The sequence below is a fragment of the Camarhynchus parvulus genome, chromosome 1 (genome assembly GCF_901933205.1).
Source record: "Camarhynchus parvulus chromosome 1, STF_HiC, whole genome shotgun sequence".
Lineage (NCBI taxonomy): Eukaryota > Metazoa > Chordata > Aves > Passeriformes > Thraupidae > Camarhynchus > Camarhynchus parvulus.
Genome location: NC_044571.1, coordinates 59,707,279 through 59,719,849, shown reverse-complemented (window position 1 = coordinate 59,719,849; position 12,571 = coordinate 59,707,279). Strand labels below are relative to the sequence as shown.

At 41.3% G+C, this 12,571-nt stretch overlaps 1 protein-coding gene across 1 annotated transcript in view; it reads left to right on the top strand.

Annotated features, from left to right (window-relative positions):
• Nucleotides 1-5,295: 5,295 nt before the first annotated feature.
• The window catches only part of VWA8 (von Willebrand factor A domain containing 8), a 181,675-nt gene continuing 174,399 nt past the window's right edge, over nt 5,296-12,571 (top strand). The window contains exon 1 of the mRNA XM_030948253.1: nt 5,296-5,513. Within this exon, the coding sequence (XP_030804113.1) occupies nt 5,369-5,513 (145 nt within the window). The 5' untranslated portion in view covers nt 5,296-5,368. The remainder of the gene's footprint in view (nt 5,514-12,571) is intronic.

Genomic DNA, 12,571 nt, shown 5'->3' with positions numbered 1-12,571 from the left:
ATGGAGTTCATGCAATTTTGCCATATTAGTTTACTGTAGCATTTTTAGTTTTTCTAGAGTTAAAGGAAATAACAATTACAGAAATAAAATAAAAACAACCCTCCTGCCTCAAAGTCCAAGCAATGCATCATCAGAAGAACAGAGATGCCCCTATCACTCAGACAAACAGCATGATTGAACCAGTTCAGTATATTTTCAGTGGATTTCAAAACTATTTTTGTCAGCAGAAAAATACTGGGGGTTCCAGTGGTGCTCAGGAGATGTAAAACAGTGGTCATTCTCCTTTCAGCCTCTGTCTTAACCTCATCCCTTGCTGCTATTGAAAAACACCTGAAAGACAATGCAGTCATTGGTCACAGCCAGCACAGCTTCATGAGAGAAATGTCCCATTTATGAGACCTAATTTCCTTTTATGACAAGTTAACTCACCTGATTGATCAAGAGAAGCAAGTTGATGTAATATTTTTGGATTTAAGTAAAGCTTTTAATACTGTCTCTCACAGAGTCCTGCTGGATAAAATGTCCAGCTCACATCTGGATAAACACATCAAGCAATGGGTGAGCAACCGGCTTACAGGTTGGGCACAAAGGGTTGTAGTGAATGGGGTGACATCAGAGTGGTGACCTGTCACTGGTGGGGTTCCACAAGGCTCCACAAGTAATAACAGGGGGAAGTCTGGCTCAACCATTGCAGTCTTCTAGTAGATCATCCTTCATATAAACAGAGTGTGTTGACCTACCTGTTAAACTATTATATATTTCCCCAGTTTTCATGAAACTCATTAAAAAAAAAAAGGTAAAGCATCTTTCTGAAACCAGAATGACTCTCTTACCAGAACTCTACTCCTTGATCGAAAAGTGAAGTATGGTGAAGTATCTAATTTTAGAACTGTTGTCATGTTGCTAAAACCAGATGCAGATTTATCGGGCAGGACAAAGGTTTTAATCTTTATTCTCCCCTCCACTTTCCAGTAACAACAGGGAAAGCAGTAAGCATTTCCTTCATGTGATGTGGCTGCTCAGCCATGTACCCTTCCCAGCCACATAGGGGTTATAGCTGCTCCTGAGTAAAACACTCTCTTTTCTTTTTTGAAAAGTCACTAAGCTATTTTTGTTCAAGTTTTCAAAAGAAGTGTTCTGCCTGCAGCAGAAATCCAGCATGAAAAATTTCTGCCCAAATTATTAAAGAATGGTGGAGTAACAAACTACTGAAAACAGATGGAGTTTGGCATAAGAAATTACAGATGCCATCGCTCATGGCCTTTATACTCTCTAAGCATTTATACTGTAACACATATTCAAATGTGGTGCATGGCCACTCAGCAGAGTTCTCACTTCTCTTACGTTCTCTGTTCCTTAAAAAAAACCAAAAAAAACCCCAAGAGACTTTCTGGCTGTAAGGAATGTACTTCCAAGTAGCTAGAGGCTATTATGTCAACCTTCCACTAAGCAATCAGGTGGCAAGAACCTCCTTACCTCAATGTCATTATTTCTTACAAAAATCAGTAATGACTATCCTTACTCACTGTTTTAGTTCATTGTAACAGTGCAAACAGCACAGAAAAACTCAGAGACAGAGGGCTCTGAATAGATACTAAGAAAGCTAACAGAGTGGATTTTAATAGAGTGGGTTTTAATTTCTTGAAGGAAGTTACCATACAAACAGATAGCAAAAATCTTTGAATCCTTAACAAGAAAGGTAGTAATACATTCTGGGATGGGAAATCTATCATAAACACCATTTGTAGAACGAATTATAGCACTGACTCTTGCTTATATTATAAGAGTGCAGAGGAAAGAGGTGGATATTCTAACAACCATTGGATACAGAGAAAGACATAATGAATGAAAGTCAGTTTAGCAAGAACTAGGATGTCACATTCACATTCTCTGGAAAAATCCCTTTGCCCAGGATTTTTCCCCTGGGAAGCTGAGAAACCTCAGAGAAAAGGGAAACAATTATTATCTCATTTGATTCTCCTGGAATGTGTTTGGAAGTTGTTTACCACAGGTGATTGTTTCATTGGTTTCTGGTGTGAGTTGTTTTCACTCATTAGCCAATCAGTGCCAAGCTGTGTCAGGACTCTGGAGAGAGTCACAAGTTTTCATTAGAATCTTTTTAGCCTTCTGTATCATTTCTGTATTCTTTAGTGTAGTATAGTTTACCATTTCTTAATATAATATAGTATCATAACATAATAAATTAGCCTTCTGAGAACATGGAGTCAGATTCATCGTTCCTTCTTTTGTCTAGGGGATCCCAGCAAATTCAAGAGATAAGACACTTTACATTAGAACCTTCATATATTATTGGTGGATCCATTTATTTATCAACTTGGATTAAACAAGGGGACAAATTTAGGATTCAAGTCAACAAAGAAACAGCTGTGCATTTCCATTTCTATTTGATTTATATTGTTACAAATCAATGTCATACAAGAGAAGCACCTTCTGGTATATCAAAGACTCACTGTAGTGAATAAGAGTGGCTCCATAGAAATAATAGTTATATTTGTTCAAAATTGATATACGAGAAGTCTGGCTCTCTCTACATCTACTATTTAAGGCAGCTACAGGTAATTTGGGAGAATAACTCTAAGTTTTAATCCAAAGAAACTAATTTTGCCTAACTGAAAAGAAATGATACAGAAGTATCCTCTTGATCTCAGGAAAATTAATGGTAAGGAAGGCCTGCATCCACTAATGGCTTGACTTTCTCTGCTAGTGTCACCAGATGGAATCCACATCACTAGGGAATTGTATGAATTCTAAGAGACTTCCCTTTTTTGTTTCTTCACATTCTCTGAACATAGTTTCAAAGGAGTTTAATGTTAGACCTACCCTCTAGACAAAGCTTTAACAGTAAATGAAGACTGACTTACTCCCATTGCTGTAGTCCAGCCAGACCATTTCAGTAAAATTCAGGCCTCAGTGCATTCAGTGGGAGATTTCCTATGAAGTTCAGATGAAGCCAGGATTTCATCTCAGCTTCTCTCCTCTGGTGTAGGAGAACTGACTGCAACTAGGCAGAGATGATGCATTGTTCTTTACAATCTGCACCTGTGTCTAATTTAGTCTTGCAGCTAAAGCTACATAGCAAAGTGCTTGACAGCTACTAGAGAGAATAGTCTGGAAACTGTCAACTCAGAGGGATGCTTTTAGAGCTCTCACTCTTTGGAGTAAGTTCTTTTCTGTTTAATCAAAGGAAAAGTATTTTTGTTAAGAAACTTGACATTCCAAATAAGAATGCTGTTAAGGCAGGGAATGAAAATATGAAATTGCTGTTTGTTACCAGTGCTGTAAATCTTGCTGAAAGCCTTCACAAACACACCAGATGCAGACTGCTAAATCCTTCCACTTCATGACAGCACCGAACCACTGAGGGAATCACGCTTTTCACAGAGAGGATTGAGCAAGTACCAGATATGTAATGCCTGCATGCATCAGTTATGAGTAACAAGTGAGGCGGATGCCATACTCAAGCAATAATTTCATATTGTACAGCCAGATAAAAATTTCACACATATACAAGAAAAAGCTTGATTCTGTGCATTCACACTATTACATTAAATTTTGAGTGCTGTCAGGACTGAGTGTATAACCTAAAAACAGTGCAACATTCAAGTTGTGCATCTAAGTGTTTGTGTATACATGTATACATGCAACAAAATAACCATATCCATAATTATGCACAGAGATAACAATGTTTCCATTATACCTTTCACAGCAACAGTTTGAAAATCAGTAAGTATAGTTTTCTCTTGCTGCAGATGGAAAGTTGGAGGCTGAACTTCGGGCTGAATTTGAAGTTTTGGAAAAGTTGATCAATTCAGAATTTTAAGACAATGCTTAAAAAAGCAAAACATTTTATAGATATATGACTCAGAAAGGGCTGAAATTTAAAGCTTTTAGCTTGACAGGTGCATATACATAAACACACAGAGGTAAAAGGAGGCTTTGTACATTCACAGTGTGAAATTACTGTGAAGACACTGTGAATCTGTACAAAACTGAAATGTCTCCTTATTTTCAGCATAAGACAAAACCTTTTCAGCATTCAGGTGATGCATTTAATCGCTTGCGTATCTGTTGCTATTTATTCTTTTTTATATAGCTATGACAAAGAGGAAAAATGTAGTCTTCTAATTTAATATCCCAGATTGCTAAAATATATTCATAAACCATTCCATTGTTATTTTGCCTCACTGGCCTTCTAGTCTGTTCCAACAGACCTTCTTGTTATTTAGCCTATCTTTAGCCTCCAGCATTTGTGATCTTCAGCTTACAAGAAATTAGGGCATTATCCATAAAAGGATGTTTCAATTTAGTTTATCCTGCCTTAGACCCAGAAAACAGGTTCACAGACCTATATTAGGTACTAAGAATAGAAATTTTACCTAACCAATACCCTAGCCAACAGGAAATGCTGAAGAGGTGAAATTTCATGTCTCCCGTTTAATGCACCTAACACTGAGACGCAGAGACATCCAGGATAAGATTCCTGGTTCCTAATATCTTATGGGGGCTTAGAAGTCTAGGTTGTCTGTGTTTAAACTGATGCTTAGCTCCCACTTTAATGACTTTCCTTTGGGATAATTATTCAGCGCTGGAAACATGCAGCAAATGGGAGGTTTACGAGAGCAAAATCCTCCTGGCTGAGAGAGCCAAAACCTGAAGTACAGCTGATAAAGGTGGTGGCTTCACTCTGGCTTCTACTTCCACAAAGGTCCCTCGCCGTCTTTCTACTGGTGCTAAGAACCAAGTCTCAACTGGATTTTCCTTGGAATTAGGCTTAGGTATCGTGAAAGCTTCAGGCTTCCACAAATTATTCTAAAATTTACTCCTGAGCTTTCACTTAAATGCAAGAGCATTACCTTTAGCTGGAATAAGTCAGTTTTGAAGTCTATTTCTGCAACGTGACCTTTTACAAAAATCTCACATCTAAGCCAAACGTCACTCCGGAGTAACTCAAATTCCTCCTGAAGTACGAAATGCCTGGATCCGAGACCGCAGGCGAGGGGAAGCACTGGGGCAGGAGGGCCGCGAGAGACCAGAGGTAGAAAACCTTCGGCGCACGAATCCACCTGGGCCGCCGCTGCCTCTCCGGGCTGTTTCAAGCCTTCCCAGCTGCGGAGTTCAGCCCCCTCGTATAAAAAGAAACCATTCTGTTCTCGCACTCTCCCGAGGGGCCGCCCCGGGCTGTGGGGCCATGGCCCCGCTCCGGCAGCTCCCGCACCCGGCGGCAGCGGCCCGCGCCCGCCCGGGCCCGGTTTCCGGCGGGACTTTGTGCGGCTGCGCTTCCCTTCCCCCACGCTCGGCCGGGTCCCGGTCTCGGTGCCCGGGCTGTGCTCGTGTCCCCGCGGTCTCCATGCCGTCGCGGGTGCTGTGCCTGGGCGGCGGGGCCGGGGGTCCCGCTGCGCGCAGGGTCCGCCTGCTCCTGCGGCAGGTGGTGGGCGGCGGCGCGGCCGCGGCGCGGTATGGCCGCTCCGAGGTCAGGGCGCTGCACAGCTCAGGTAACCCACCCCGGCCCCGGTGTCTCGGCCCCGCTGCTCCCCCGGCTGCCTCTGGTCTGGTCACAGCCCCGGCGCTGCCACCGCGCCGAGGAGAGGCCGGCAGGCAGGGTACCACCCCGGGCTGCGGGCTTGTCCATGTCCAGGCTGCGCTGCCGCCCCTGTGTCTGATGTTCGTGGGTGCGGGGGCTCCGGAGAAGGGCAAGGGAGCTGGCGAAAGGTCTGGAGTGCAGGTCCCATGAGTGTGCTGGGGTTGTTTAGCCTGGAGAAATGGAGGCTCGGGGGGACCTTATCTCTCTTTACCTCCCTGAAAGGAGGGTGTAGCCAGGTGGGGGTAGGTCTCTTCTCACAGGTAATAACTGACAGGATAAGAGGGCATAGCTTCAAGCTGCACCAGGGGTGATTTAGGTTGGACTTTAGGAAGGTTTTCTTCACAGGAGGTGTGATTAAGTGTTGTAATGGACTTCCCAGGGACGTGGTGGAGTCACCATCCCTGCAGGTGTTTAAGGATCTACTGCACGTGGCACTCGGTACCATGGTCTGGTTGGCATGGTGGTGTTTGGTCATAGGTTGGACTCGATGATTTCAGAGGCCTTCTCCAGCCTGGCATGAGGGCAAAGGGTGGAGTTCAGTCACAGGCTTGCAGGGATGCTTACTGTGGCTCGTGGTAGCTCCTGGTCCAAGTGCTTCGGCCGCAGTGAGGCACGGGGCAGCCCTGCAGCTGGTGTCTGCGAGAGCCACCCTGCTCTGCAGAGCGTCTGTCACATCTCGCCGTGCTCTCTGTTCCTGCATCTCGCCGTGCTCTCTGTTCCTGCATCGCACCGCTTCCTCTTCCTGCTGGGGCAGAGCCGCAGGGTTCGTGTCGGGGCTGCCAAGGCTGCTGCGTGTCTGAGTGTGCCAGCAGCATATGGTAATGAGATAGAGGGTTGACCTTGAGCCTGCAATGACCTGAACTGCCCTGGAATATCCTCTGGTGACCTTTGAGACAGGTGATGGGCCTGTGCAGAATAGAAGCAGTGTCTGGAAAGGGTGACATATGCCTGTAGTAAGTGACACTTCTCAGGATGAATGCCAAAAGCAACAAAGCTCCTAAGTACAGAGTGAGCGATCAGTAGTGATCTGCAAGTGGTTCTGAGGGGGGAGTACTTGCTCAAGCTCTCAATTACACCCCTTTAATCACATTTTTCTACATCTTAATATTTTGAAATCTGTTTATTAGTTAGCCAGTTCATTTATTTGTTTAGTTTCTGAAAAGTTACTCAAGAAGGAAGTCGTTGAGGGATGGATAGCTGTAAAATTCCTTCAAGAATTTGTGAATAGATAATACCTTATTTGTGAAAAGTATGAAAAAGACTAGAGTTATTTCCCATCAAACAAATTGGCATGAAAGAAAACAAGTTAATAATGAAGTGAGTCAAGTAGAACAAACACCTGAAGAAGGTAGCTCAGCACATTTTTGCCCTTTGTTGGGATGAATAACCTTAAGAAGAAAAAAAAATTTAGCAGTGTAAAATGGTAGCAAATGCAGCTATCATTGCATCACTTCCATACATTTCATCACTTTATATGTGTTGTGGAATGCAGCTGAGTTTAACTCAGTGATATTTGTGAATACACTCTGTATATATGTGAATAGTAGGAGTATTCCCAGTTACAATCAATGATGGTAGGAGTTTTGGTAGAAGGATTTAAGTCTCAAAGCACTAGAGAATCTTGTAGATAATATTAGGGATATTTGCCCTCCCGACACCTGAGACATCTCGTTCTTTGTAGTGCTTCCCATTTTGTCTGTTAATTTGGATCAGAAGCTGATTTTATTGAGAATATGAAGCATTTATATAGGGTTTACCTGTATGGCACTTTTATAGTATTCTTTTTTGGTAACAATTTCACATTGATAACACATTCTTCATGATCTCAGTTACCTGGTAATCATTACAAAGTTTCACAACATGTCTCTTAATCACTTCTACCCCAGGGAGCAGTTATCTGTGTCTGTGTCTCCCATGATTTTTGTGTTATTAGGCCTAAGATATCAGGCTCCTTTATCTGTTCCATTGTACCCTCTGTCTTACTCTCCATATGTGGGACCTTGATATTTAGAATAGTGTTTTTCCTTTTTTTATTTTGTGGGTGTTTTTTAAATTAATTTTTAAAATGTTTGCATGACCTCTTGCAGACCCTAGCATTTTTTTTTTGAGGATGCTGAAGTTACAAAGGATGATCTGAATTTTTTTGTGCCATATGTGTTTTTGCTATTTCTGTGCAGCTGCTGTAATAACAGTTCTTGTTGTAAGTGGTGTTGATGTTGCATAAATAAATAAACAAAATGTGTCTTAAAAGGCTGGAAGCTGTTAAGAGTCAACTAAGCAGCAAATTGCGTACACAGTAATTTGGATGTGACATCCCTGCCAGGTGAGGGTTGAAATCTCAAACAGGATTTACTGTCTGTCCTGGTACCTTTTGAGTGTAAGGGAGGAACTGTTGCCTGATGTTGTGCTGTTACATGAGAAGAAGCCATCCTCCTTAGCTTTTCAGCTCAGTCTTTGCAAAGTGAACGTGACTTGCTGGTTCACTGGGGGCTATGGAGGAATGAATTGCTAAAGCTGTCAAGTGGTAAAGCTTAAGAGAAGTCTCAAAGTGAAGGAGACTGCAGGACACAAGGGTAATGGGAATGTCCAGGAAGGGTTTGGGGTTGCACAACTTAATTAACTAGGGAAGCAGTTTATAGTAGCAAGTGTTGTAGAAGGCTAACTGTCAGAATAATTTTTACATGTGGGTTTCATGTTTCCTTCTAAAAGACCAAAAAGTGTCAAATTTTTGTAGACTGTAGATTTTTGTAGCCTTGTGATGAATTAGTTTAAATGCACTGTGACCTGAATAAAATGGAGTTCTATGTAACTCAGTTCACATTTATTTAATTATTTTAATCTATATGTAATATTAATGTTTTTAAAAAGTTGACAGAATACACAATGTTGGAGTTGCTGTAAGGGATTACAGGGAACAAATGCAGAATTTGATGTAAACTGAAGAGCCGGAAAAACAAAACCCATTGCCAATTAGATAGTACAGGCAAAGGAAGATCTCTTGTGTGCTTTGCTGCTCAGTGTACATAAAATAACTTATGCTTTATCACTTGTGATCGATCAAAATATGTACTAGCTCCATTTGCTGTTTTCTGCAGCACTGCCTGTCCAGGTTTACTTCCTCTACTTTCCTTATGTGAAGTTTTTGGTCAATTCCTGTTCCTAATCAAACTTGTGTTTAAAGCCTAAAAGATCTCAGTAGTACATACAAGTGTATCTGCTGAGTAACTTGTGAAAATTGCATCACACTACAGAATCCTGTAATGTTCATCATTGGTGTACAGGATCTAAAAGATTGTGGTAAAGATCTATAATCTGAAAGAAGGCTATGAATTTGACTGTGTATTTGTAAGTGTTTGGGGTTTTTTCCAGGTTTATCATTATCAAAAGACTAAAGATATGGTTGATGGTGGATGTAAATGCTTTCTGGCACATTGCCTTTTCCAGTTTACCTGTGTCATTATCTTTGTTGAGGTTCACATGTTGACAGCTGAGAATGTGTTTCCGACAATATTTTTTTTTGCTGGCAAAACCTATTTTTAGAGAGACTTCATTATTTCTTCTTTCTCATGACATTCCTATAATTGTTCATTGCCTCCGTAGTTGTACTTAGGGGACTGCATTGTGGTGACTGAAATGATTCCAGGGATTTGATTTATGGTGAGCCTTGTGTACAGTTGTTGCGTCAACACAACTCAGAAGGCAGCAAATAGGGATGGGAATTTTCAAAGCCAGTTGTCTGAAAGTTTGCAGAGTTATGCCTGGGTTATTTCAAATTATTCTAACATTTAGAAAAGAAAAGGTTCATGGTAAAAAACATAGTGTATTTTATTAGACATGCTGATGTTGGAACAAAGGGGTAAAATGTCAGGTCAACTTCTGTAGGGCTTCACATTTGGTATATCACTGGATGTCAGTAAATAGTTTCTGAGTGTTAATATTTGCCTGTTGTTGGAAATTTAATTTTTTCTGTTAAACAACTGTTACAGGCCTGATACAATATAATATAACCTGTGTTCTACAGGTTGTGCCCAGCTTAATGTGTAAGATTGAAGTTGTAGCTGCTTAGCATGCTCAGGGACTCAGGATAGTCATAGGCAATGCCATAGCTAATTTTAAAACTGTTTTGTCAGTTTTGGATAGCTTTTCAGTAAATGTGGAACTTCAAAAACATTTATTTTGATTTTCAGTTGCAGATTCTTTTTGATTGAAATTCATTTTGAAATTATACTGATGTACTTGTTATCTAAGCTCAGTTTAGAGTATATAATCTGGTTTTTCTCCACTGAGCAAAATGTCCTTCAGAAACCTTTGTACAGTTTGAAAACACTCTGAGCTAATTTTTCACAAAGTAGCATTGGCTACAGAAGATCTGAAAGGGAGGCCTGGTGGTGCAGTGGACATCTGTTACTGTGTGACTAAGAGGAGCTGGTGGATATCACTTTCTACAGACAGCGAGCAGTAACCTCCCACTCATGAGCTTTTGTGCTCACGGGGGATTTCAGCCATATAGACATCAGCTAGGAGGGCAATCTGGCATTGTGTGTGCACTCTTGGTACTTCCTAGGCTGTGTTGGTAAAAATTTTGTAACTCAGAAGCCAGGGTTAGGGCTAACTCTTCACTTTGTCTGCTGCTTTCAAGTAGGGAAGAGCTGTGACCAGTTTGGTCACAGGTGGCAGCCTGGATCTCAGTGACTAGAACGTGACTGAATTGCACATCTGGAGAAGGGATGGGAAGGTGAGCAGCAGAATTAGGACCTTGGACTTGAGGACTGCAAGCTTTCACTTATTCAGGCGATTGGTAGGTAGAATCCTATGGATAACTACCACGAAGATGGAAGGTGCACAGGAGAGCTTGAAAATTTTTAAATTTGGCAGTTTGGAAATGAACCATTCAGCGGTAGAAGAAGGCCTTTTTGACCAAGCAAGGAACTTCTAAAAGACCTAAAACACAAAAGGGGAACATACAAAAGTACAAGTAAGGACAGACAGCAGGAGTGTAAAAGTGTAATTTGGTATGTAGGGACAAAATCCCTACCATCTTGTCAGAGTGCAGACATTTAGTCCAGAAGGACCCTGATGAACATGAGAACTGGGACAACAGAAACCTCAGACAGTTTAAGTATGAAGATCTGCTGGTGGACTAAAGTGTTTCTGGGAAGGGACTGGCTGAGTAACAGCTTTGGTGAAAAGGCTGTGGGGTTGCAGTGATGTCTGGTTGAATGCAACAGGGGAAGAGATTGGCTAGAGTGGCTGTGGAACATCGTCCTTGAAGGTTTGGCGATTCAGTCAGACAGAGCCACAGCTCATCAGGTCTCATCTTGGCTGTAAACTGATGTTGAGGTTGAAGATGACCAGTGTTTCTGCAGTGTTCTGATATTTGATGAAATGGGCAGCTTAACACCTCTCTCACATGGTAAATGTATTAAGAAGGTATGTTCTGGAATTTATCAAGTCTGTGTAAGATCATCATGGTAGTAAACATTTAAAATTGACTTTTTGCCTCATAAGACTTTTGTAATTGAGCAATATCAGACTCCCTCCTTTCAGGATATTAGCCCAAACAAATAATAGCTTTTGCTAAGTAAAGATAGTATGCTTCCTGCATGGCTGGATCATAGAATCACAGAACATGCTGAGTTGGAAGGGACCCTCAAGGTTCATTGACTCCAACTCCTGGCCCCCAAGAGACCCACCATGTGCCTGAGAGTGTTGTCCAAATGCTTCTTGAGCTCTGTCAATCTTGGTGCTATGACCACTTCCCTGGCAAGCCTGTTTCAGGATTCACCCACCCTCTGGGTGAAAAGCTTTTTCCTAATATCCAGCCAAAATCTCCCTGACACAGCTTCAGGCTATTTCCCCAAGTCTTATCACTGGTCACCAGAGAGCGGAGAGCAATGTCAGATAAGATTTCACATTCACGTTGTTGATCTTTTACTAATGCAGAAAAATGAGTAAAAATGTTACTTTTCTCAAGTAAATACCAAGATTTTGGTTTCATGACACCTTGGACTGTAACCAGTAAAGACACTCATTAGCCAGCCCACAATAAACAATTGAAAAATCTAATGTTAGCTTCAAACCTGAAAATTAAAAAAATAGAAGGTTTAAAAAGAACATTGAGTAGAGATTGAGAAATATTCAAATTTTATGTTTGGAGCAGTTGTATTGGCTTTTTAGAGGGAAAGATTTCCTTTTGCCCATAAAAAACCAGAACTTTAGTGCATTTTTGTGCTTAGTTCAGATAGGTTCTGTTGTGTAAACATTTCATCTATTTCAGTCAGCAGCAGCTGTCAGACTGCATCATCCTGTTGACAGGAGCTGAGCTCCACTTCTATGATGTGTGAAGGCACTGGTGGTCAAGGAACCAACTTAAACCTGGTGAGTGCAGGGAATAGGTTTCTGTCCCTCATATTCATGTCTTTGAGAGGTTCCCAATACTGATATGAGGTGCAGAATAGGTAACAGTGTTGCTCAGTGAGTGTAATGTTTGCAGCCATAAAGACGGCCAATACGAGCTGCTATGAAAGTTACAGGTTAGTTACAGGGCTGCGGTTTTTCCCCTTCCCTGAATAGTGTATTTGGCAAAGTTAAGGAAAAAGAATAAACCTGGAAAGTATAATTTCTGTTTCTTCAAAATAAGTCAGCTCTTCAAGGATTAGTAAGAGCTGACACTCTTGTCTGTTTCTTTATGGAAGTGTGCTGGATATATACCAGTTCAAAGCATAATTTTTTCTCCCTCCTTCACATCAGAATGAAATTAAGACTTGGAAATACATATTTGAATATGATATAGATTTCAGACTTTCCTTTAACAGGTATGGTTTTATCATATTGAAATTATTATTAGCAGAGCTTAGCACCTTCACAGTTTTAATATGTTCTTGCTGTTGCAGGCTCTTGAAACCAGATGGATGGTCTGTGTACAAGTGAATGTGCAATATACTAAGGAGAGTGTGTTAATTTCACCTA